The sequence below is a fragment of the Sander lucioperca genome, chromosome 3 (genome assembly GCF_008315115.2).
Source record: "Sander lucioperca isolate FBNREF2018 chromosome 3, SLUC_FBN_1.2, whole genome shotgun sequence".
NCBI lineage: Eukaryota > Metazoa > Chordata > Actinopteri > Perciformes > Percidae > Sander > Sander lucioperca.
The window spans coordinates 21,230,603-21,254,072 of NC_050175.1; the positions used below are offsets into that span (position 1 = coordinate 21,230,603).

The following is a 23,470-nucleotide window of genomic DNA, read 5'->3' on the forward strand; positions in this document are numbered from 1 at the left end:
CTAGTGGTGGTGACGTATATAAAACGCGTCGAAAGCAGCGAAGAGCTGTAGTCCACAAAGTGCTCTCACACAAAGTCTAACCGTATCAAAATTCTACCCGCTAAATTGAAGCATTCTTTACACGAAAAATTATATAAAAAATTCACACACAACATATGTTCACATTCATGGCAAAATTCAAACGGGTACAGAAAATAATTATTTTCTCCCATTCACTTGCATTGACGGTTTTTCCACTTTGAGGTCCAGGGCGATTAGCGGAAGGGGCGGGACTTACCAGCTCTATAGCGACAGCTCTTAGAGGGCGAAGCCTATACAAAATAGAAGTTTTTTTCAGTAACGAGTAGTTACTGAAAAATGGGATTTATGGGATTACAATTTGAAATTACCATACAGTTTTAATCCCATGTATGCACGTGTTTTTGTTACTGTATCTGTCAGCGTATACGCTGATATCAATATATCTGTGGTTAGATAAAATCGGTCAATCACCTCGCTTAGTAATTCTTTTTTTTTACGCTGTGAGTTGAGTCATTAAACACACACACACACACACACACACACACACACACACACACACACACACACACACACACACACACAAAGAGCTGAGAAAGCTAGGATGACTTGGATGGTGCAATCCAGTCAAGGGACCTCGCAGGTCATGAATGAGAGCAGGAAAACAGAGATTGGAGGGAATTCAGGAGCAGGAGAGATGAATGAATGAATTACAGGAGGGAGATAAAATAAAATGTGGGAGAATAAACTAGAGAGAATCGGAGGAGAAGACAACACAGGAGGGAGATGGAATAACAGTGGGAAGTAAAGGGATAAAGACAGAGATAAGAGAGACTTGCGTCATCGCGCTGCTCTCACACATAAACACAGACAGAGTCGGGTTCTGCAACAACAAATCGAAGCAATGGAGCGTGTGTCCTGTTTTACAGCTCAGGTGTCTTTGTAATTTGTGAATGAATGTTGTTATTTTGCATTGTGGTGTAATGAACCACATACAGTATGAATCAGCCCCCAGAGACGCAGTCATAACACTGTGTTAAGTTACAAACCCCACAGTGAGACACTTAATCACCTCTGTTTGTCTCAGCATGGTTTTATATTTCTCCTTTGAGTAGTATTATGGACCAAAGGTTGAGATGTACCAAATAGGCTCTCTTTCGTAACTGACCATTTGTCACTCTGATTGCAGATTTAAATTTAAAGACTTTTTTAGCACTTCTACACAATGTGCCGTTGTTGCTAAAAAAGTCTTTGTAAAATTTAAATCTTACTTAAAATTTAAATATGCCCGGCATATTTTACTTATGGTCAAAAAATCCTTTAAAAGGATGACGTATCCTTTAAATAGTGACATTTGCAGGACTTTTGCTTAACTGATTGGTCTCATGGCTGTAGAACAAGCCTACCGGCGTTTAAATAAATCAGTGGTTTTATCCAAAAAGTGTAATTGCATGTGAGTGTGAGTAGTTAGTGAGTGTTTCATGACACATGTGATTACTCACCTCCTTTTCCCTCCTCCTCCTCCTCCTCCTATTCATACTGTTGCAACACCAACTCTTCCTTATCATGTTTTAAAATGGTTCTGTGATGAGATTCGATTCTTGTGAAATTATAAACATGAGGTGTCAGAGCTGGATGGATGGCAGTGTAGTGTTTCCCATTCATTATTTATTGGAAAAAATAACCTTTTTACTTTTTGTTGGAGTTGAGAAATTGAGCAAAATGTCTAATTGGGCTGCTGCATTCATGTGCATATGAGGAAAAATGACTTATTTAATCTGAAGGTAGCTATCTGTTTTGCTGTTTAACAGTCTGTTATCTAGTGTCAAATGCCAACTCTCTCTCTCCCCTTCTTCCCCTCCAGGGTCGAAAACACTGCATTGTGTACAACAGCATTGTGTGCTCTGCCATAAAGTAGCTCAAGATTTATACTGCATAGTATATTTAAACAGTTTTCTAGTGCAGCAACAGAAAGTGTTCTCTTTGAACAGACTGTAGAAATGCTGTTTGATTGGTTTATTTTTAGGCGTTAACACCCCTAAAGGAGCAAAAAAAAAAAGCTACATCAGCAGTTCCCAAAGTGGGGGTTGTGTCCCAAGATAAATACAAGCAGTCACAAGATGACATTGTTGTTTTAAATTAAGCTTTGTTATAATGTTTTTTTTTCTTGTGAAATACTAGACACTTTATATTTTAAGGCCTTTCAACATTCTTCACATTAAACAATTTAGACAGTAGACATTGTTTGATTTTGCAGGTTCACAATAAAATGTTGGGATCCACTGTTGTAGATGATCAACATTTTAAGGATCAGTTTGCAGCACCCAACCACACACTCATGCTGTCATTGTGAAGAAGTTGGTCCGAAAGGACCGAAATAACTCCCAGATGTCGGTTTAAAGGCAGCATCAGACTCCCATGCAGATAATGGAGCGTTATTGGAGCAAACAATGACAATGTTTCACTCATACATGTGTAACTATAGCCTCAGAGTCCCGTGGGTCCTAAGGGTGAAGTGAACAGAGTACTGACCAACATGGATCCATGGCTTTATAAAGGAGAATGTATTGCTCCTGAGGGACTGGAGCACCACCTGTGTGTGTGTGTGTGTGTGTGTGTGTGTGTGTGTGTGTGTGTGTGTGTGTGTGCGCGCGCGCGCGCGCATGTGTGGCGTGTCTCTGTGGGTGGTTGGACCACATTCTTGTGAAAGGGTGTTCTATCTGTCACACATGTTTGATTAACAGTTTAAGCTTCAGTGCGATTCAGGAAATGTCCCACGCAGATTCTTTCATTAACACACACACACACACACACACACACACACACACACACACACACACACACACACACAACAAACACATGTTATTTGTTATTAAATGTGTCTGTTTGTGAGAGCAAGGCTTAATATTTGTGTGTCCGGTATAAGAGTAGTCACCCTGATCATTATACGTGCGGTCAGATTATTCAAATTATTCAAAGCTAAAACAGGTGTGAACTTAAATAATACTATTTCTTTTTAAACTTTGCATGCTTTCAGTGTTAAATAAGTTATAACTTACTGTAGGCCCATATGAGGAAAATCTGCAATGTGTGAAAATGATCATTATTGCGATGACGATTTGACTTGTGATAAATAAACAAATATTGAAGTGTGCATATTAGCTATACATTTCCTATGTCAGCCTGGTTGTCTTCGAAGTCAGAACCTGATTAGAATACAATATTTTAAATATAACTAGGCTAAATGTTGTTTGTAGAGCAGCAACAGTAATGTTTACAACAGCAAAGTTACTATATAAACTCATTATTATCGCACTGGAAACTATCTAGCTTGTCAATAAAATAAATAATATTCCTGACATCAAAATTTAGAAAAGAATGAGCTAAAGAAGAGATTTATTTGTCATCAACTTGAGTCAGGATCAGTCATTCATCCTGTCCTCCTCCCTTTGCTGAGGTTAATCAGGTTCACCGCCAAGGTCCGATGACGTCATTGATGTACTGAACAATTAGCCATGTGCAGGTACCGCTGGTAGAGGGAAGAAGGAGCTGGTTTGTCTCAGCCAGCAGCTAAGTTTACAAGATTTTGCTAAATTTGAAGATACATGGCAAACTAGGATAAACAGTTAGACTTTATACAGACAGCTTGGAGCTCAGCCCCGACACAGAGCAAGGGAGAGGCTGCTTTTAATACTGGGATTTGGTACCCATCCCTAAATAAAATGAGTTTTCTTATTCATTGTGTTTTTGGCACCCTTTTGCGATGTGTTTATTGCACATGTTCATATCGCGATGGCGATAAAATACGATTTATCTGTCATCACTAACTTACAGCAGTGTGCTTGATTAAACACATTGCTATTGCTTACAACAGCGTTCCTAAATAAAAAAAATGCTCACACTCCCCTTTCTTTGTGCAGGAGAAGCAAAAAACATCCCTCCGTACCCGGGGCCAAACAGGATGAGGGACTGCTATTGCACAGTCAACCTGGACCAAGAAGAGGTCTTCCGGACCAAGATCATTGAGAAGTCCCTTTGGTATGTTGAGGGGCCCTCCACCCATTTAGTGTTTGTCATCCTTTCAGTCTGTATATACAGAAAGGTGCAATCATGAAAGTCAAATTATAACCACATTCTCAGCGGTCTAAACTCAAGGCTGAGACTTCATAAAAATGTAAACACATTTTTTCACATACGGTAACTCCCTGCCTTTATGAATTGGAAGATTTAAGCTTTAATTCACTTGGTTAGAGCTAATGTGATAGTTCACAACTATTATGTTGACAGAATTGGTGCTATTGAACTTTAGTATTTCGATGAAACATTTTCTCTCTACTAGCTTGGTCTCTCTATTTACATTTTTTACATTTTTTGGCCACAATCAAGGTGTGTTATTACAAACACTGCAGAATTCTGTATAGTGGAAATATCTTATACAGTATTTCAAGCCAATCTTAAGAGAAAATGCTTGGATGATGGACTGTGTCACTAGTGGAATCCTTCCTGCACACAGATTCTACAAAATTAAATTACATGTATTTAAAGTCACAGTCTCAAAGATCTCTGTTTTGTTCTATGGTGATAAGCGGTAACTGCAGGTGCGTTTTTGGATCTAACTTCCCAGAGATCTGAACAGTACGCTGCTTAAGACACAAGTTGAAGAGCGAGTCTGTTGCATTAGCTCTGCCTACCCTCTCCGGCAGACTCACCACTGCTGGGTGATGGAAAACACTAACTGTTCGTCGCTTGTGATTTTCTCAGGAATGTCGCCACAGAAACCCAGCTCGTAATACTGCAAATGCAAGGGCTTTAATCAGTAGGCCATAGACTCAATCATCATTTTCTTGTGGGTGAGGAGGAGTTTAAAGTTTTAAGGAGGAGGAGTTTAAAGTCCTCCTCACCCACAAAGCCCTTCATAACCAGGCTCCTTCCTACCTCACAGACCTGCTCCACCGCCACAATCCCCCCCGTAACCTCCGCTCCTCTGACACAAACCTCCTCTCCCCACCACTCAGGACCAAGCACCGTACCTGGTGACAGAGCTTTCACCATTGCAGCCCCCTCCCTCTGGAACTCCCTACCCATACACATCCGTGACTGTACTGACCTGAACATATTCAAAACACACCTCTTCAGATTAGCTTTCCACATACAATAGTCTTACATTTCTCACCTGATAGTTACTGGTTTTATTGTTTTTAATTGCTTTTAATATGCTTGTTTTATGTGCTGGTTTTATTGCTTATCTGTTTTTAATGTGCTATATGCGCTAGTTTTACTGTAAAGTGTCTTTGAGTACCATGTAAAGCGCGATATAAATAAAATGTATTATTATTATTATTATTATTATTATTATTATTATTATTATTATTATTATTATTATTATCATTGTGTTGTTAATGCGGCATTAGTCTATATCCACGACGTTCCACTTCTGGGATTGCTCCGGTGCCACCGGAAATTCCGCCAGATGCCACTCTTTTCAGCCGGATGTCTGTCACCTTACGCTTTCTTTGTGTTGGAATTTTAAACCCGGGTCATTTATGAGGACTATGGTTAACTGCTCCTCAGATCTCTGCAGGGTAAATCCAGACAGCTAGCTAGACTATCTGTCCAATCTGAGTTTTCTGTTGCACGACTAAAACAACTTTTGAACGTACACGTTCCACCAAAACAAGTTCCTTCCCGAGGCTATTTTGCAGCGCCACCGTGGCTCCGTCCGGCGCTTAGCACCGCCCATGACGATTGTGATTGGTTTAAAGAAATGCCAATAAACCAGAGCACGTTTTTCTCCCATCCCGGAATGCTGTGTTGACTAGCCAGACCCTCCTCTGCTGCGCTGTGAAGGAAGGTCTGGCAATGCGAGACTAATGCGGCATAGATAGTAAATTAACATTTAGCATTTATTTAAATGGAAATCTTCAACATTATTACTTTAAGCATCCTGTATTTGTAGGATTGTTTATAAATGCAGTCATGCCTCTGCCTGCCTGAACACCCACCCACCCCTCTGTGTGTCTTCATGCCTGCAGAGTTACAGAAGAAGTCAGTAATTGTTAGTAGCAGCACTGAGGGCTCAGCTCACGAGATTCTCATTGCTGTAATTGATCTATGGTCGTTGTTTAGGTGAGGCAGAGAGTGGCAGTTGATGTACCTTCCAGCCAGTGGTCACAAACAGGCCAATTTGTGTAGGCAAACAAGCTGTAGAGTCAACATGACTCATGGAAAGATGTAAATGCATGTGATCTTATTTTATGTCTGCCCAGGGGACAAAATCAATCATGTTTGGGCACAAATTATCTATTTTAGACTAGACTAGAGATTTAGGAGTTTTCCCAATCTCTTTTGTCCCTCATGCCTTCTTCACATCTTTCGACCACTAAATGTCTAAAACTACATTTGTGTTTGTGAAAAACACATGAAAACATGCTCGATGAGAGGAGTCTCTAATCACAGTTCATCTTGTGTCTCCTCTCACCTCCAGTCCGTTCTATGGGGAGGACTTTTACTGCGAGATCCCACGTAGCTTCAGACATCTCTCCTTCTACATCTTCGACAGGGACGTCTTCAGGAGGGACTCCAGTATCGGTGAGTAAACAGCTGCTCCATCTGTTGTAAACTCCCCTCAAACTCCATCCCAGCTTGGAAAATGAATCAAGAATTTCTTGATTCATGGGGGGTGTTTGGAAGGAGAAATAAGCCTCATGCTACTTTGTTATACAACAACTTTCTTTTCAGATGGATACTGTAACCGCAGAGTGCTTTTAAAAACAACCAAACAATCCCTTTAAACTCCAGTTTAAAGTAACGGTCAAAGAACATATGTGAATACCACAGGATGAATTTAAATTTTCAGCTTGAACCTTATAATTTCAAACAATAAAAACAAACAAGTAAATAAATAACATGATCAACAGAAAAAAAGGCAACAATTTTAATAATTCAGGAATCGTTTGAGTCTTTTATCAAGAAAAAATGTTGCTCCAGTTTCTTAAATGTAAGAATTAGCTTCTTTTCTTTGTTATATATTGAAGTAACTTGCGCTTTGAAAATTGTGGCAGACAAAAAAAAAAATTGTGGCAGACACGGGTTGCTGGCTGTAGCTTCATATTAAACAGACGTGAGTGGTATCAATCTCTCATCTAAATTCCTTTAAGGTCCCTTATAGTTACACTGTTAGCACTAAAAAGGTGTGTGTCTGTTTGTGTGAGGGCGGATGTTTTTATCAGTGTCATTGGGTGTGTCAGTGTGCATATTGGTGGATTTGTATATGTGTGTGTGTGTGTGTGTGTGTGTGACCACCGGCCACAAACTGAAAAAAAAATGTAGGGTGTGTTTTGTATCATCAACAGCTTGTATGTGGGTGTGGGCATGTGTGGGTGTGGGTGTGGGTGTGGGTGTTGGAAACAGAAAAGTAGCTTGTTACTTTCAGGGTAGAAATGACAGGGTCATATCCAGGTCACTGACGGTACAGTTTGTGAGTATTTCTGCACCAGGTGCCTACATGCATTTAAAAGAGATGTGGCGTGTGGATTGACAGCATGTGAACAGGTGTGTGGGTGTTTGTCGAGTGTTTGTTGAAGCTTGTATCTGAACACGTAGATCATTTTTAGGAAAGTGAGCTCATTTGTCTTTGTATTATAATGTGTGTGTGTGTGTGTGTGTGTGTGTGTGTGTGTGTGTGTGTGTGTAGGCAAGGTTGCAGTGAAGAAAGAGGACCTGCAGAAATATCACGGCAAAGACACCTGGTTCCAGCTACAACCTGTCAGCGCTGACTCAGAAGTGCAGGTCAGTACAGAGAAAAACACACACACACAGAGACACACACACACACACAAGCTACACACAAACCACACACAAAGCACTCTCTCTTGATCTTTTTTTCTTATTCTCTCGTAGATCCTCCAGTTGTTTTGTTTCTCAGCAACTCTACAGAAACCACATGACACTTATAGGGCTGGATACTTTTTGGTAAAAATGTGCTGGCGTTGAATGCTGACTCCGATTAGTTGTCTTCTTCACTTGTTCCTTGATCTTTGACGCTTTTTGTACAACTACCTGTGTTTAGACAACATTTAAAGCACGACTATTGTAAATTCTTAATAGTTTTCTCAGTGGTGGAGTGAGTGGCAGAGAGAGCAAGTGCCCGGTTGCATAAACTACCTTAAGTTTCAAACTTAACTTTGTCCCTTATGCGAAATATTTCCCTAAGCTAAGGGGATCATTTAGGAGTGTTGCATAAAGCCTCTTAGGTTGTCTCTTTGCCTACTAAGGCTTTTACGGTAGTTACTGTCATAATACAGCACATGTGCACTTCAGTTACCAGGGTTACGCTTCACTCACAGCGTTACTTGACAGCATTATTGTCCGTATTACTGTAGCTAGGGTTGGGCAATTGGATGAATATATATCAGTGATCATCGGTTGTTTTATTTTTTTGGTGCGATTTATGTCATTTTATTTAGCTAATTTCTCAAATAAAGTTATGAAAAAGTATTATTTTGGTTTCAAATGACACCTTGCCTTAGACACTGACCCTGCAAACAGCATACACATTGATGTGTGATAGCGTGTCTGCATGTTCATGTTTGAACCGGGCAGAACCCAAACAAACACAGCATGTGTGCACCTGAAACATCTGAGCCTGCAGGGTCAAAGTCACCTGGCTCTCCGTGTATACTGTAGATCCAATTTCTTCACCTCCATCACAGCTCAGTTTGCGATCAGCTGGTGAAAGAGTGAACACACATATTTTATCACTATATTTCCCACATTCTCACTTGTCATGTGTGTCTTGTGTGTTTTGGGTCGCAGGTTGTGGTTTAGATTTGCTGTTGAGAGTAATAACAGGATATTAGGAGTGGGAATCACCCACGATACGATATCATCACGATACTTATGTCACGATACCATATTATTGCGATTTTAAACATATTGCAATATTCTGCGATATAGTGCAATTTATTACCTTTTTTCCAACTTCAAATTTTTCCTAATTTCAAATGATGTCCCCAAAAGGAAACTTTATCAACAATTTCTCTGTTTGTTCATCTCACTTCAATTGTATTGCTGCAAAATGGGATTGTCAAGCAGACAAACTGACCAACACATGTATAATAAAGGATTGATACTTGCGTCTGTGTATCGATACAGTATTGCCACGGAAAATATCGCGATGTGCTGTATTGATTCCCCCCCACCCCTACAGGATATCACTGAATGTTACAGGAATATGTTCATGGTTCTTGTATGATGGAGGTAAAAACAGAGCAAATCATTCATTATTTTTGGGGAATGTTGAGAGACATTCCTGACTGAAATCTCAATCTTTGCACTTTATTCTACTTTGTTACCACTGACATCTCTGTCTATGTAAATCAAGTGTACATCCAAATGTTAGTCCAAACATTAAGAATGCCTCAAATGCTGAAGTGTGTTAATCACTGGGAAAAGCGGACACATTTCCAGTTTGCTGTCTTGTGACAGTGTAGCAAGTGGAGGGAGGTCTGCACAATTCATGGAAGCATTTAAAAGTGAATTTAGTAGCTTTTCTGATTTACAGCTGCCAGTTAGCACCTCTGGGTATTCTTAGCAAGTTGTAAACAAGCTAAAAAGTAAATTAAGTAACTTTGCACATATATGAATAATTGACCTAAGTTTGGGGTTAAAAAAGCTTTATTTTTGTTACATATTTGCTGCCATTCATCTGTGACCATCTGTGACCTGTAATCTAGTTTGTAGCTGTTGCATTTTTTTCACTTGTCCTTCATGCTTATTTAACACGTGCACGATTTCTACTATTCAGTATTCAGCAGTCTCACTCACCCACACGCATTGGTTAAACACACACGCATGCACGCACACACCCAGCACATAGTAACACACACACACACACACACACACACACACACACACACACACACACACACACACACACACACACATACACTGTCAGAGACACAGTGAACAGTAACATCTGCAGACAGATGGGTGTGTGTAGCCCTGGAGCAGGGATCTGAAACAGAGACACATTCATCCGAGGAGCCGGGGAGAGGAAGGATGTGTGAGAGAATGAGAGAAAAGAGAGAACGCGAGGGAGATGGATCAAATGAAGTAGGAAGATAGAGTGTCTCTCTTCTCTTTTCAATAGAGGACACATTGTTTGGCCTGTGCGCACATGTGTAAGTGCGTGTGTTTGTTCCTTCTGCTTGAATCAGCCAGAAAGAGCAACGCCTGTTAGTTTGCATACTGATGCTGTTAATTAATGGAGCTTTTCTAGACAGCTGCACCACTACACTGTCATTATGTCATTAATCCAATCACTTCAGAGGGAAAATAACTTCAGCATGACGTACAGGCTCACAGCTATTTACATACTCTGTTGGTGGAGGAATGCCACTTTTTTAATGTTTGTGTATTTATTGTTTTGTACAGGGATTTATTATTTTTTATGAGTGTATTTTTTACTCATACTTACAGTCTACAGATCAGGTCTTTTCTGAAAAACTGTTTCAACCATTTCCAACCTTATAAAGTATAGACAGTGCATATGATATGTATATTACTAGAAATTCCGATTTTGGCTGTACTGGGAGAATTCAAAAACTGGAAATTAGATCTAAGAGCGAAGCAGGACTCTACACTGCCCAATGAAAACCAGGGATCTCCAATAATATGTTTTCAGATAACTTGAAGGATTACATATTTTTATGAGTTGAGACCCATGGTTGAACCCAATACATTATTCATTGTGAGAGATGAAATGTCACTAAGACATGTTAAAAGCTGACATTTTTGGATTGGATTAGTTTGCACGTTATTGTCAGCAGAGTTTTGTCTCACGTCAAAAGCCAACTCTATTTCACATACACACAAACAAATTGATGAATGCATGGTTTTCACTGGACATTGACCATGCTACCTGTCGCTGGGCACCTGGCTCTGTGTGGTGGTGCCAGTGTTATACAGGCGCTGTGTTCGTAAGCACTCTGCTGAACATTTAAATTCACAAGCGTGTGCATTAAAAAGTGTCTATTTGTGTGTTTGTGTTCTGCAGGGAAAAGTGCACCTGGAGCTGCGTCTGAGTGAAGTCATCACAGACAGTGGAGCCATCAACCATAAACTAGCCACACGGTGAGACTGCACACACGCACGGACGCGCACACGCACACACACACACACACACACACACACACACACACACACACACACACACACACAGAGTCCTTATTCATACATAACGATACTACACCTCAAATTATTATTTGAACTGCAGTTTTATAAAAATGATCAGAGTTTATGTAAAGAGAAGAAAAGAGGAATTTCCTGACAACATCCTTTGATCACAACATTGATTCTCTGCTGTTTACAGAAAAATACACATTTTCTACAAACAATGATTTTAAAGCTTTATGTCAGTGTTACTGTCAGCTGATGTCTTATTTTTTGCCACCCTGGCAGTGAGGGACTGCAATGTTGGTTGGTCCACCACTTTGGTCCAAACTGAAATATCCTTAAAACTATTGGATGGATTACCATTACACTTTGTATGGACATTGATGGTCTCCAGAGGATATATTCTGCTTACTTTGATGATCCCCTGACTTTTCCTTTAGCGCCACCATCAGGTCAAAATCATAGGTCAAAATGTGACTTTGTTTACATTCCCATCAGCCGCAACTAGACTTCGTGCCAATTAGCTAATGTTAGCAAGCATGCTAACATGCTAAACTAAGGTGGTGATCATGGTGAACATTATACCGGTAACACTTTACAATATGGTACACAAAAAATAGGTAGTTAAAGATTAGTTACTGTTTTTCAAAAGGGTAGTTACTGTTTTTCAGAAGGGTAGTTACTCTTTCAAAAAACAATAACTACCCTTCTGAAAAACAGTAACTAATCATTTGTTACCCTTTCAAAAAACAGTAACTACCCTTCTGAAAAACAGTAACTAATCATTAACTACCTATTTTTTTATGTACCTTATTGTAAAGTGTTACCATTACACCTGCTAAACATCAGCATGTTAGCATCCTGACATTAGCATTTAGCTCAAAGCACCGCTGTGCCTAAGTACAGCCTCACAGGTTTAAATCAACATTGAGGTTGGCCTGACACTACGTACAGTATGGTTATGGATGTGGTCTGATGTTAATGTAAGATTCCCATCAAGCTGTGTAAACGCATGTAGTGTGTGTCTGATACATTTTGCTGCTGTTGTACATAATGCTTAGGAACTCCCTTGTTCACTCATTCCTACTTCCTATATACTGCACACACCTGTACATTTTGCATTGTGGGATTGTTAGCAGGAAGTAGTGTTAATGCCATGGACACAACTTTTTGGTTTTATTGTGGGATTTTTGAAGGCTTCTAAGGTGCATGGCTTGTTGCCCGGCAACAGCTTTTGACAGGCAGTGAGATGGTTGGAGGGTCTTTTTTTTCAATGTTTTTGAATCTGCCCTCGCTACATTGTTTCAGTGAGTGCGTGGTGCTGTGTGTTTAAAATGTGATTGTACACACGTGATGTGTGAACTTCAAGTGTTTGCAGGGGATCAATTATATGCTTATGGTCTAGATGGATTATTATTGTGTGTGTGTGTGTGTGTGTGTGTGTGTGTGCTTGTTTGCTCTCCAGCTCTTCTGTTGTAACATACAGCAGTAAAGTCCGATGACGAGCCAGCGTGGCTCCGTTCCCAGAGCACATTGTGCGTAAGGAGCTTAAGGCAGGAGGTCATCTAGTCAGATTTCTCTAGGAAGACACGTGTATGAGAGAGAGAGCGTCCATTCAGCTCTACAGATCAACCTACCAACTGAAAGAAATCTTCTTTAGGCAAGGACAGGAAATGTTATTTAACATGTTTCATTGCAGGTAAACTGAGCTTTACATTAAAATGCATTTAGCCACAAGTGACATGTACATAAAATACAATAAATTAAATACATTAAGCACAACAGCAATAAAAAAGAGAAAAGAAAAATAAAGGTAAAAAAAAATAAAACCACCTTTTTCAGAATCATATTTATGTGATATCTTATTTATATGATTCATATTTTTTTCGCCATTTGATGCTACTTTATACTTACAATTAGAAGTGCAACGATGAATCTGTGAATCGATGAGTTGTCAAATTAATCGCCAACTATTTTGATAATCAATTAATCGTTAGTCATTTTTTTATTAAAAAAAAAAGATTTCTCTGATTCCAGCTTGTTAAATGTGAATATCTTCTAGTTTCTTCTCTCCTTTGTGACAGTAAACTGAATATCTTTGAGTTTTGGACAAAACAAGACATTTGAGGATGTCATCTTAGGCATTGGGAAACACTGATCCACATTTTTCACCATGTTTTGACATTTTTATAGATCAAACAACTAATCGATTAATCCAGAAAATAATCGACAGATGAATCAACAATGAAAATATCGTTAGTTGCAGCCCTAGATACAATGTACTTTATACTCCTCTACGTGTATCTGACAGTTATAGTTACTACTTATTTTGGAGAGAAAAAAGCATATGCTCATGTTATAAAATATGGTGCATTGTTATAGCTCAAACCACCCAACAGTATATAATGTTAAAATCAGCCCTACCTCCAACAACTACAATGGTAAAATAGTACTTCCACAATAATGCATCAGTAAAAGTAACCAAATAACAAAATGTACAATAACGTAACACTCAGTGGACAGTTTTTGCATGACATGTAATTTTACTTTCAATGCTTTAAGTATTTTTTGTCTGTACTGTCTGTACCTTTACTTGATTAATAATAACAACATTGATGCAGTAGAACCAGAAAAATTGTCTTTTTTATTCCACACAAAATTGTCAAAACCTGGCACCTAAATTACCCATAATGCAACTTGACCAACGGCAGTTCGGTCTGATGCTGCCTTCAAATGGAACTCATGAACTACGACATGGGAAGTCGTGAACATGCTAGTGACATCACTCTCAATTTATCAGATTTCGCACAACTTGCTCTGGAGCTCCAAAACTCCCCAAGACCTTGAAACAGACTTTGATTTCCCCTTGAGTTCCCTTTGGAGTAATATTTTGAGTGTTAAGTCTTTCATTTCATTAATTGAGTATTTTTACAATGTGGTTTACAGTGACTTTTACTTAATTAAAATATCTAAATACTTGACTACTTACAGACATGTAGTTGGTTGTGTGATACCATGGATGACATCTGAGGACAAGAAACCTATAACTAAACACAGTCTTTACTTGTGGAAGATATTCAAGTCCCTTGTTCTGATTTAATTTAATATTTAATTTCACCTACTTGTAATCGTGCACCCGTCAGTGACACAGACTCATAATCACATCTGCTTTTTGTGTGTGTGGTTTTGGCACTATGATGCAATTCATTCTCCTCTTACTTGAGTCAAATTGTTTTTGACAGGTTACGTGGGCGCAGAAGAGAAGCACATTAACCCAATATGAGTAATACCGACTAAAACAAATAAGTCTACTTCACCACCACTGTCTGGCATGCCAGAGCTCACAGTGGTGATGAAAAAGAGTGGAAGGGGAGGGGGCTGGATAGTAGGCTAAGCAGGGGTTATATAAACAAGCTTATTGGACAGGAAGCACTCTGGCATTAGTGACCCAGCCCTCTCCTTATTCCTTAGGAACCTGTCTGTGTGTGTGTGTGTGTGTGTGTGTGTGTGTGTGTGTGTGTGTGTGTGTGTGTGTGTGTGTGTGTGTGTGTGTGTGTGTGTGTGTGAGTGTGTGTGTCAGCAGGATGGTGCAAGCTGTGTTGTAGTTGAGGGCTGCGCTGTGTAATTCATGCGGTGTGAGTAGTGGTGCATCACTGTGACACAAAACAAGTGATTCGTCCCGCTGGGTGTCCTGTCCTGTTTGGATGCTAATCCCCTTACAGCATGATGTCATCAGATAGATAGATAGATACAGTAGATAGATAGATAGATAGATAGATAGATAGATAGATAGATAGATAGATAGATAGATAGATACAGTAGATAGATAGATAGATAGATAGATAGATAGATAGATAGATAGATAGATACAGTAGATAGATAGATAGATAGATAGATAGATAGATAGATAGATACAGTAGATAAATAGATAGATAGATAGATAGATAGATAGATAGATAGATAGATAGATAGATAGATACAGTAGATAAATAGATAGATAGATAGATAGGTAGATAGGTAGATAGATAGATAGATAGATAGATACAGTAGATAAATAGATAGATAGGTAGATAGGTAGATAGATAGATAGATAGATAGATAGATAGATAGATAGATAGGTAGGTAGGTAGATCGTCCTTTGTTGATCAGAGATGCTTGAGTCCTACTCTAGAACCACATTTGAGGATTAATTCAATTCAATTTATTGTTATTTATAGTGAATTATCACCATGGACCATGGTCTCAGAACACTTCACAACAGAAACTGAAAATTTACAAATTAAAATTAAATTATTAAATTAAATCCTACCTGAGCTTTGTTTTCTTTCTCTTCTGCTTTTAATTTTATTTTTTTCTCCGGCCTCTCTCAAGTCGTCTTTGTGCTGTGTTTGTAGTTGCTTGATCACATAGTTGCTTGATCACACAGGACTTAAAATTGGCACAACTCCTCACCAACAGCTTAAAAGGAATTACTCCCCTCTATCTCTTTTCATCTGCCCCCTTCTGTGTTTCTGCCCTTCTTACATACATACAGATACACCTAACATTAACACCAGGGACCGTTTTCACATGCTGAGAAAACTGTCAGAGAGCTCTTTACTTGGCCCAACGTTTACAAGCAAGGACTCCCAGCGGAGGAGTGAGCTACAGTATGAATGGACCAGATGTTTATTGTCTGTGCCAAGGGGGTGGTTGACTTGATTGCTTGATATGATGCTCTCTTTAGATGTCATTGTCGAGTCTCTTTCAGTCACTCAAAAACTTTTACAGATCATTAATATAAGTGTATTACAAAGTTTATTTTTAATACATTTCCACAGATGATGTGGCCATTTGTAGATGCTCATTGTTTTTGAGCTCATTAGAGATGTGTTTACAAGTTACATTTGTTACTGCAGACGTTTTGACATGTCATAGCAGGAAAAGCAGACGTGTAATTAATAAATAACATTGATCATGGTGGGGCGCCTGGGTGGCTCACCTGGTAGAGTGTGCGCCCCATGTAAAGAGGCTCGGTACTCGCCGCAGCGGCCACGGGTATGGTTCTAACCTGCGGCTTCCCTTTCATGTCTAAGCTGTCCTATCAAATAAAGGCCTAAAATGCGAAAAAGAAAAAAAGAGCATGCTGGCTCACTAGCTTTGCTAAATGGAACAGAGCCATTTTTAATGTTATTAGTAACACCTGTGCTTTTCCTCCTTTTTCAAGTCAAAATGTTTGCTGTAAAAAGGTCTGTTGGATAGCGTTCCTTTTACCCACACAAAAGCTTCAAGTGTCACTTGTGTCACATCTTTAGATGTTCTAAGTATTTATTAAAGAGGGATATACATTTTCGACCGTGATGAATGCACTTTATACCTTATAAACCCAATTTTGTCTGTGGTCAGGGAGTATATCTCCATGTGTGCATCCTTGCTAGTGTTATGAGATTTATCTTGATTGACCATCAGTGCAGAAAAGTGAGCATCATACCTGAACAACACTTAGTCATTGGGATGGAAGGTTTTTGTTATTTCCCAGCTCTATGTTGCTGAGAACTTCCCTTCAGAGCTCAGACTTCTAACTGGAACGTTTTTAAGTGAAGTTAAAAATGCATTAGGCCATTTTTTTACCACTTGGTGAGCCGAAAGCTTTCAAAACAAACTCATAGAACCATGACTGCAGAATTATCATCCAAATACTGGATCTACTGGAAATAAATCCAATACTGCATTGTTACTGTTACAATACTGTTTTTAGCTCTTTGGTCTCCACAAACTCCAGAGAAATATATGTCTTATCCTGCTAGATGATCACATTTCCTATCTGTTGTCTCATGCTGGGCAGGTAGCATAGGTTCAACCTATCTTCTTGTTTGCTGAAAATAGCATAATATTGTTTTATACCATGTATAACGGTTGTTGAGAGCAGTGAGACTCTTGCTGTCGGTGTGGGCAAAGGTGTAGGATTGGGTGTCAATTCTCAGTGGTCTTGGCAGTACTGCTGACCCTTTCACATTAGTCAGTTGTGTTATTGTGATGATATAGAGCTTAATAAAGCTTTACCAGTCCTCTGAGAGTATATTCAGATTAGTTTATGTGGCTCCTGGCTTTTAGCATTTTGGAGATCTTTTTATCCTATTTTATTTTTTTGTGCTGCCATTTTTTTCCCCTTACAAAAAGCTAAGATCGCTCCTCCTAACTTAACATAGTATAATGCTAAACACCTTAGCATAATAAAGATACTGTATAAGCACTTTGTGAACATCTGTTGTCTATATTAGATTTATTTTCACCATTCAACCTTTAGTACCATCATCCCTGACATTTGGGCGATAAGGCGAGGCAGTCAGAGTAGAGCATTGAATGAGATCACACAGGGTTAATGGTGCATTAAAATTAACATAGTGTTAATGTTTTACATGGGTGTGTGTGTATGTATGTACGCTTGTACAGCCGTGTGCTTATTCATTAATGTTTTGTGTGTGTTTCTAAAGAGTGTTGGAGTGCCAAGGTCTTCCAATCGTCAACGGCCAATGTGATCCCTACGCTGCTGTCTCCTTACTTGGACCTTCAAGGTCAGATCTCTCACACGATTGGACATGATTTCCCCAGTTACCAGTCACAACTTTGTTTATCAAATGTATAACTTTGTAAAAAAAAAACGTTTTCTCTCCTTCTGCCTCTCTGCGTCTCTCAGGTCAGAAGCTAAGAAGACCAAAGTGAAGAGGAAAACCAACAATCCACAGTTTGAGGAGGTTTTCTATTTTGAGGTAAATATTTCTGTGTGTGAGCTGTTTCACAGTAATTTGTTTGTCATTGTAAAGATGTGTCTTCATGTTGGGCATCAGTCAAAGCTAGAGATATAGTGAGGGTTTAAGGCCTCCTGCACACTGCCTGCGTGGCGTGAGCGTGGCGTTTCTGCTGCGTGTTAGCTGCGTGGCGTTTTCTATGTCTTTGTACACCAGAAACGTGTCTGACGCGGCGCTGCTGCTGCTAGCCTTGTCTGTACACATGTATGTTTCCCATTTATAAAATGAAATAATAGCATGTTTACTGCACTCAAGCAGTAGTATACTTCATGTTAAACATAAATATATACTGATTTGATTACCACAACGTCTGCAGTATTGACGGAAAATAGGCTACCGAATATTTCGTTCTGTATTGACAGGTACAATATTTGAAAATTATTTATTATTTTTTTTAAATTACATTTATATCTGCATTTATGTCAAAACCTAGAGACCTTCAAACATCAAAATGTTCCAACACGTGTCACACAGGCAGTGTGCAAGCTCTAACCTGTTAACATGGGAGCCGAAATAAAAATGGACACGCCACGCAGCTGACACGCTCATGCCACGCATGCAGTGTGCAGGAGGCCTAAAAAAACAGTACATGGCCAAACGTATGCGGACACCTGAACAAAACAACCATATGAAATTGTTGATTCATTTTGTGTAAGTATCTCACACCCATGGCATACTTAGACTCCCTCTAATTAGTGTGGGTGTGCTCAGACTGGGCTTCATTGAGATCCATCTGACCATCCTATTACTTTTGTTTGTATGTGACTGGGTGGGTGAAGTTACATCTTTATCTTTTTTTTTAAATTGTTTGACATTTTGTAAAATAGTGTAATTCCAGCACAGCTTCACCTAATGTCAAACTGAGCAGAGGTCCAATTAACCAGAATAAGTGGGAAACACCTGTGTGCAGGGTCCAAAATTAGCACCAGCTACTAGCCAAATGCTGGTAAAATATGAAAGTGGCTGGTAGATTTGCTTTACTCACCGGCCAAATAACAATAGCTATCTATTGAGTGGCTGGTAAAACTTGAACATTCACTAGCCATTTGGCTGGTAGACACAAAGAAGTTAATTTTGGACCCTGCCTGTGTGGATGTACAGTGCATTTAATAACCACCCAACAGATCTATACTCAGGTAGGCTGTGGCATATAAAGGATACTCAATTGGTACTAAAGGGCCCAAAGTGTGCCATGAAAATTCCCCCCCACACCATTACACCACCACCAGTAGCCTGAACCGTTGATATAAAGCAGGATGGATCCATGCTTTCATGTTGTTTTTGCCAAACTCTGACCCGAAAGATGGTTGTGTGTGAATATCCCAGTAGATCAGTAGTTTATGAAATACTCAAACCAGCTCTTCTGTCACCATGCCACACCAACAACCATGCATTGTGTTGCTGCCATGTGATTCACTGATTAGATATTTGCGTTAACGAGTAGTTGAACAAGTGTACCTTATAAAGTGGCCATACTAAGTTATCTATGTAAGAAAAGTTCAAAGAAATTAGCAGAAGTAACTGAAAACTAGGGGTGCACGATTCAGAAAATGTCACGATTCGATATTGATTTTTAGGCTCAAGATTCGATTCAAAATCGATTTTTGATTCAAAAACGATTCTCGATTTAAAAAAACGATTCACAGTATGTAAATGTAGTTACTTTTCCGTGATTGCAGTAGACATACAATTAAAAAAATAATAATAATAATAATAAAAAAAAATAAAACAACAAATGAATTGATTTTTTGAATTCTATGGATTTTGAATCGGTAGAGCTTGAATCACACACCCCTACTGAAAACATTGCCTAATTGTGTTTATTATTGTATATTTTATTTATATGTCTGATTGTCTCTTTAAATCCACGTCACAGTTCATATTGCTAGTAGTTAATATTTATAGATATTATTTGCCCAAACACGTGCTCACAAACTCCCTTGTATACTATTACTACTGTAATTGCTGAGATTCATGTAATAATAGTTAAGAAAAATTAGCAAAAGCAACTGGAAACACATAAATGTTTGTTGAATTTGTTTTTCTTTGAATGTCTCTTTGAAAAACTTCACAGTTCACATGTTTTTATATTCATGAGTTCATATTTATAGATATTTTTTTACACACGCACACACACACACACACACACACACACACACACACACACACAAACTCCCTTTTACACTGCCCCCGTTAACCCTCACTCACCAGCCACTCAGCTCTGACATTTTTGTGTCGCTCCTCCCTCTGGCCTCCCCGCTGCAGCACTAGAAGACAACAGGACAAGAGTATGATTGATTCGGACAAACCACCAAACAATCTGGCCCATTGATTTCTATCCGACAAGACCGTCTCATTTATTCCCGACCAGCACATGAACAGGACTCATACCCTGTGGTGCTTTCCGCCTGCAGCCCCCCTCTGAGGTCCATGTCCACATGCAAACACAGGCCATCTATCATGTTTCTGCCATGTGGTTGTCCTTTTTTAATTGTTTCAAATTTAATTTTCTCATTGATCTAAATTTACATGGACCCTGCCACATTCTGATCTCTAATAACTCCCATTTTGACCCAGATCTGCTAAATGAGCTTAGAGTTTGATTTGGGTCATTTTGACTTAATTAAAAACAAAACAACAACTAATTAACAAAAAAAAAAATAGTGTGCAATTTAGAAAAAAAAAAATCAGGTTTTCCACACTACTAAAGGGCATCGTATGCTTTGCAATGTAATAGTGAAGCATCGGATGTCTCAATTATCAAAATATTTGTAGACCAATTTTCTGTAGATTGAGTAATCAACTAATGGTTTGAGCTCTAGTCTCAGTGTTCTGTCTCTTCTTTTACCAGCCTGTTTTTTCGAGATGTAGATAACCGACTTCCACATGGTTTATGCTAAATGTTTACTCTGTCTCCATTTCTAGGTGACGCGGCCGTTAAGCTACACAAAGCGGCAGTTTGATGTTGAAGAAGAGGATGTTGACAAGCTGGCACTGAGGTGAGCCAGTAGCTGTTTTAAAGGGGTTCGAAGTGAGTGTGTCAGTATCAGTGCTGAACTTAAAACTTCTCCCATGTTTGAATTGTACCCTGTGGTTTGTGTTCAGGGTGGATCTGTGGAACGCCAGCAACCTGAAGTTCGGGGATGAGTTCCTGGGAGGTGTGCGAGTTCCTCTTCGGGTGCTGGGTCAGGCTGGTGTCCACGATGCATGGTGAGAGGAATGTCATCTCCTTTCACACACTCTGTCAATCATTTTGGGTCTGTTTTATGATTTTTTTCCCACTGAACAAGGACTGTACTGTACCGTGCTGGGGATGGGCGGGTTTGATTTCATTATCATTGTCAATTGACGTTCTGAGTATGTGTTGCCACAGCAATACAGAATCAATACTGACAACAGACCTTTAAAGGTTGTATTTAACCAAGGTAGATTTCGCATGAGATTTGAGCATGAATGCTCTTTTTCAACATTGCTGACCCAACAGAGCCTGTTTTTGTATTTTATATATTTAGGAAAACTAAAAACTTCACCTCCATGAATGATCGGTGCAGTGCTTTGGAAATCTGAACAGGAATTTAAAGGAATAAAAATTGGGTATTCAGTGCAGTACAATTCACTGTGGAATAATCCTCCCCTTACATTTAATGAGAATATGTTCAGTGACACAATTGTCTAGATTTTGATGAGATTGACCCAACTTGGGGCAAAGCAAAAAGCTGTAAACACAACATTGACATATTATGACCCTACAAAGTTGATAAGGCCAACAGTTGCTTATTAACACATCAAGTAGACACGGAGCAACATTAGCATTCACTAGGACTCATGTTTGTGGCCAACCGAAGAATGTCAGTCCAATTTTCACTCTCTTTTTAGCTCGGTTTTGGTCTCCACAACTCCTAAAAGAAATATCTGGCCAAAACCAAAACTTTAAGCTAAAAGATGCTATAAAGCTCTGTAGAGCTGAGGGAAATGGCAGAGTCGTGTGATATTTCTCGATGGGTTCGTCGCTACTAGCAACACTATTCACATCGTAGTCATTTTTTTAATCATTGTTCAATGTTTGTCACGCATTATCCCTTCAAGTTTCATCATGGTCTGATCTAAGATCTGATCATATTTTTCTGTTTCAGGTACTTTCTTCAGCCCAGGGAAAACGGAGGGAAGTCAGTTAAGGTAGAAGAGCTCGGCTCTCTGCGTCTGAACATCGTTTACACTGAGGACCACGTCTTCCCCTCCGAACACTACACTCCCCTCAGAGATCTACTGCTGCACTCTGCTAATGTAGAGGTACGTGTATATGAATGTGTCCTGCGGGATCTTGTGCTGTTAGCGCTCTACGCATTGCTGTTTAAATGCTACACGTTTACTCCTCGCACCTCTCTGTACAGCCTGTGTCGGCGTCCACAGCTCACACTCTGGGGGAGGTGTGTCGAGAGAAACAAGAAGCTGCCATTCCCCTCGTGCGTCTGTTTCTTCACTACGGCAAGATTGTGCCTTTCATCAGCGCCATCGCTCACGCTGAAGTCAACCGCACACAGTGAGTGTCTCGTCGCCTCTTTTCCCTGACTACACAGCACAATTCAGTTAATAAAGTTGTACCTGACAGTCCAGCTGTTGCATAAATTCATCTCCCATTTTGTGGACATCATACAGTATGAAGATTATTTATCTCAGCAGAGGAAGATGCATCAGATGTTGGAGAGATTCCATACTTAGAAAATAATTGTTGTATCTTTGGCAGATATACTGTATACTGTAGCTTTATCTGTATTAGCAGTAATATGAGTACATTTTATTCAAGATAAGCCAGCTGCATCTTGTATATTTGATATTTGGAATGAATTTCACTTTTAAATTAGGTAAATTAAAGTGATTGTAGAAATGAAGTCATCAGGTTGCATTCGAAAATTAACTAGCTTAGTATTTTGATATGACTGTGACAGTATGGGCAGCCGCAGTATTGTAATCTATTATGGATATTAAACTGGAGCTTGGATTTGTACGCAAAAAACACACCTTGTCTCCCTGTGTAGAGATCCCAACACCATTTTCCGGGGAAATTCGCTGACTTCCAAGTGCATTGATGAGACCATGAAGCTGGCAGGAATGCACTATCTGCAAGTCACGCTCAAACCCATCATAGATGAGGTATGGGCATGGCACTGCAATACTTTCATGTTTGTTTGTCTGTTTTTACTCTTTTTTTATTCTTGATTTCATTTATGTCACAACTTTCACCTCTAAGAATATTTTGCTAAATCAGTTATCAATGGATATTCACTACTTTTGTAACTCGTCACAGATCTGCACAGAACACAAATCCTGTGAAATCGACCCGGTCAAGCTCAGAGAGTCGGAGAACCTGGATACAAACAGGGTAAGAAGATAAGTGTGTTGTTTGTGTGTGTGTGTGTGTGTGTGTGTGTGTGTGTGTGTGTGTGTGTGTGTGTGTGTGTGTGTGTGTGTGTGTGTGTTTGTGTGTGCTC

General features: G+C 39.4%; 1 protein-coding gene across 4 annotated transcripts in view; it reads left to right on the forward strand.

The window, feature by feature from the left end:
* rasa3 (RAS p21 protein activator 3) overlaps positions 1–23,470 on the forward strand; it is a 58,449-nt gene that overhangs the window by 23,795 nt on the left and 11,184 nt on the right. For all 4 annotated transcript variants that reach the window (XM_035999467.1, XM_031276559.2, XM_031276560.2 and 1 more), the window contains exons 2-13: positions 3,939–4,056; positions 6,503–6,606; positions 7,712–7,806; positions 11,075–11,151; positions 17,667–17,747; positions 17,870–17,942; positions 20,907–20,980; positions 21,087–21,191; positions 22,115–22,271; positions 22,373–22,521; positions 23,018–23,132; positions 23,287–23,361. In XM_035999467.1, coding sequence (XP_035855360.1) covers positions 3,980–4,056; positions 6,503–6,606; positions 7,712–7,806; positions 11,075–11,151; positions 17,667–17,747; positions 17,870–17,942; positions 20,907–20,980; positions 21,087–21,191; positions 22,115–22,271; positions 22,373–22,521; positions 23,018–23,132; positions 23,287–23,361 — 1,182 coding nt within the window. In that variant the 5' untranslated portion in view covers positions 3,939–3,979. The remainder of the gene's footprint in view (positions 1–3,938; positions 4,057–6,502; positions 6,607–7,711; positions 7,807–11,074; positions 11,152–17,666; positions 17,748–17,869; positions 17,943–20,906; positions 20,981–21,086; positions 21,192–22,114; positions 22,272–22,372; positions 22,522–23,017; positions 23,133–23,286; positions 23,362–23,470) is intronic.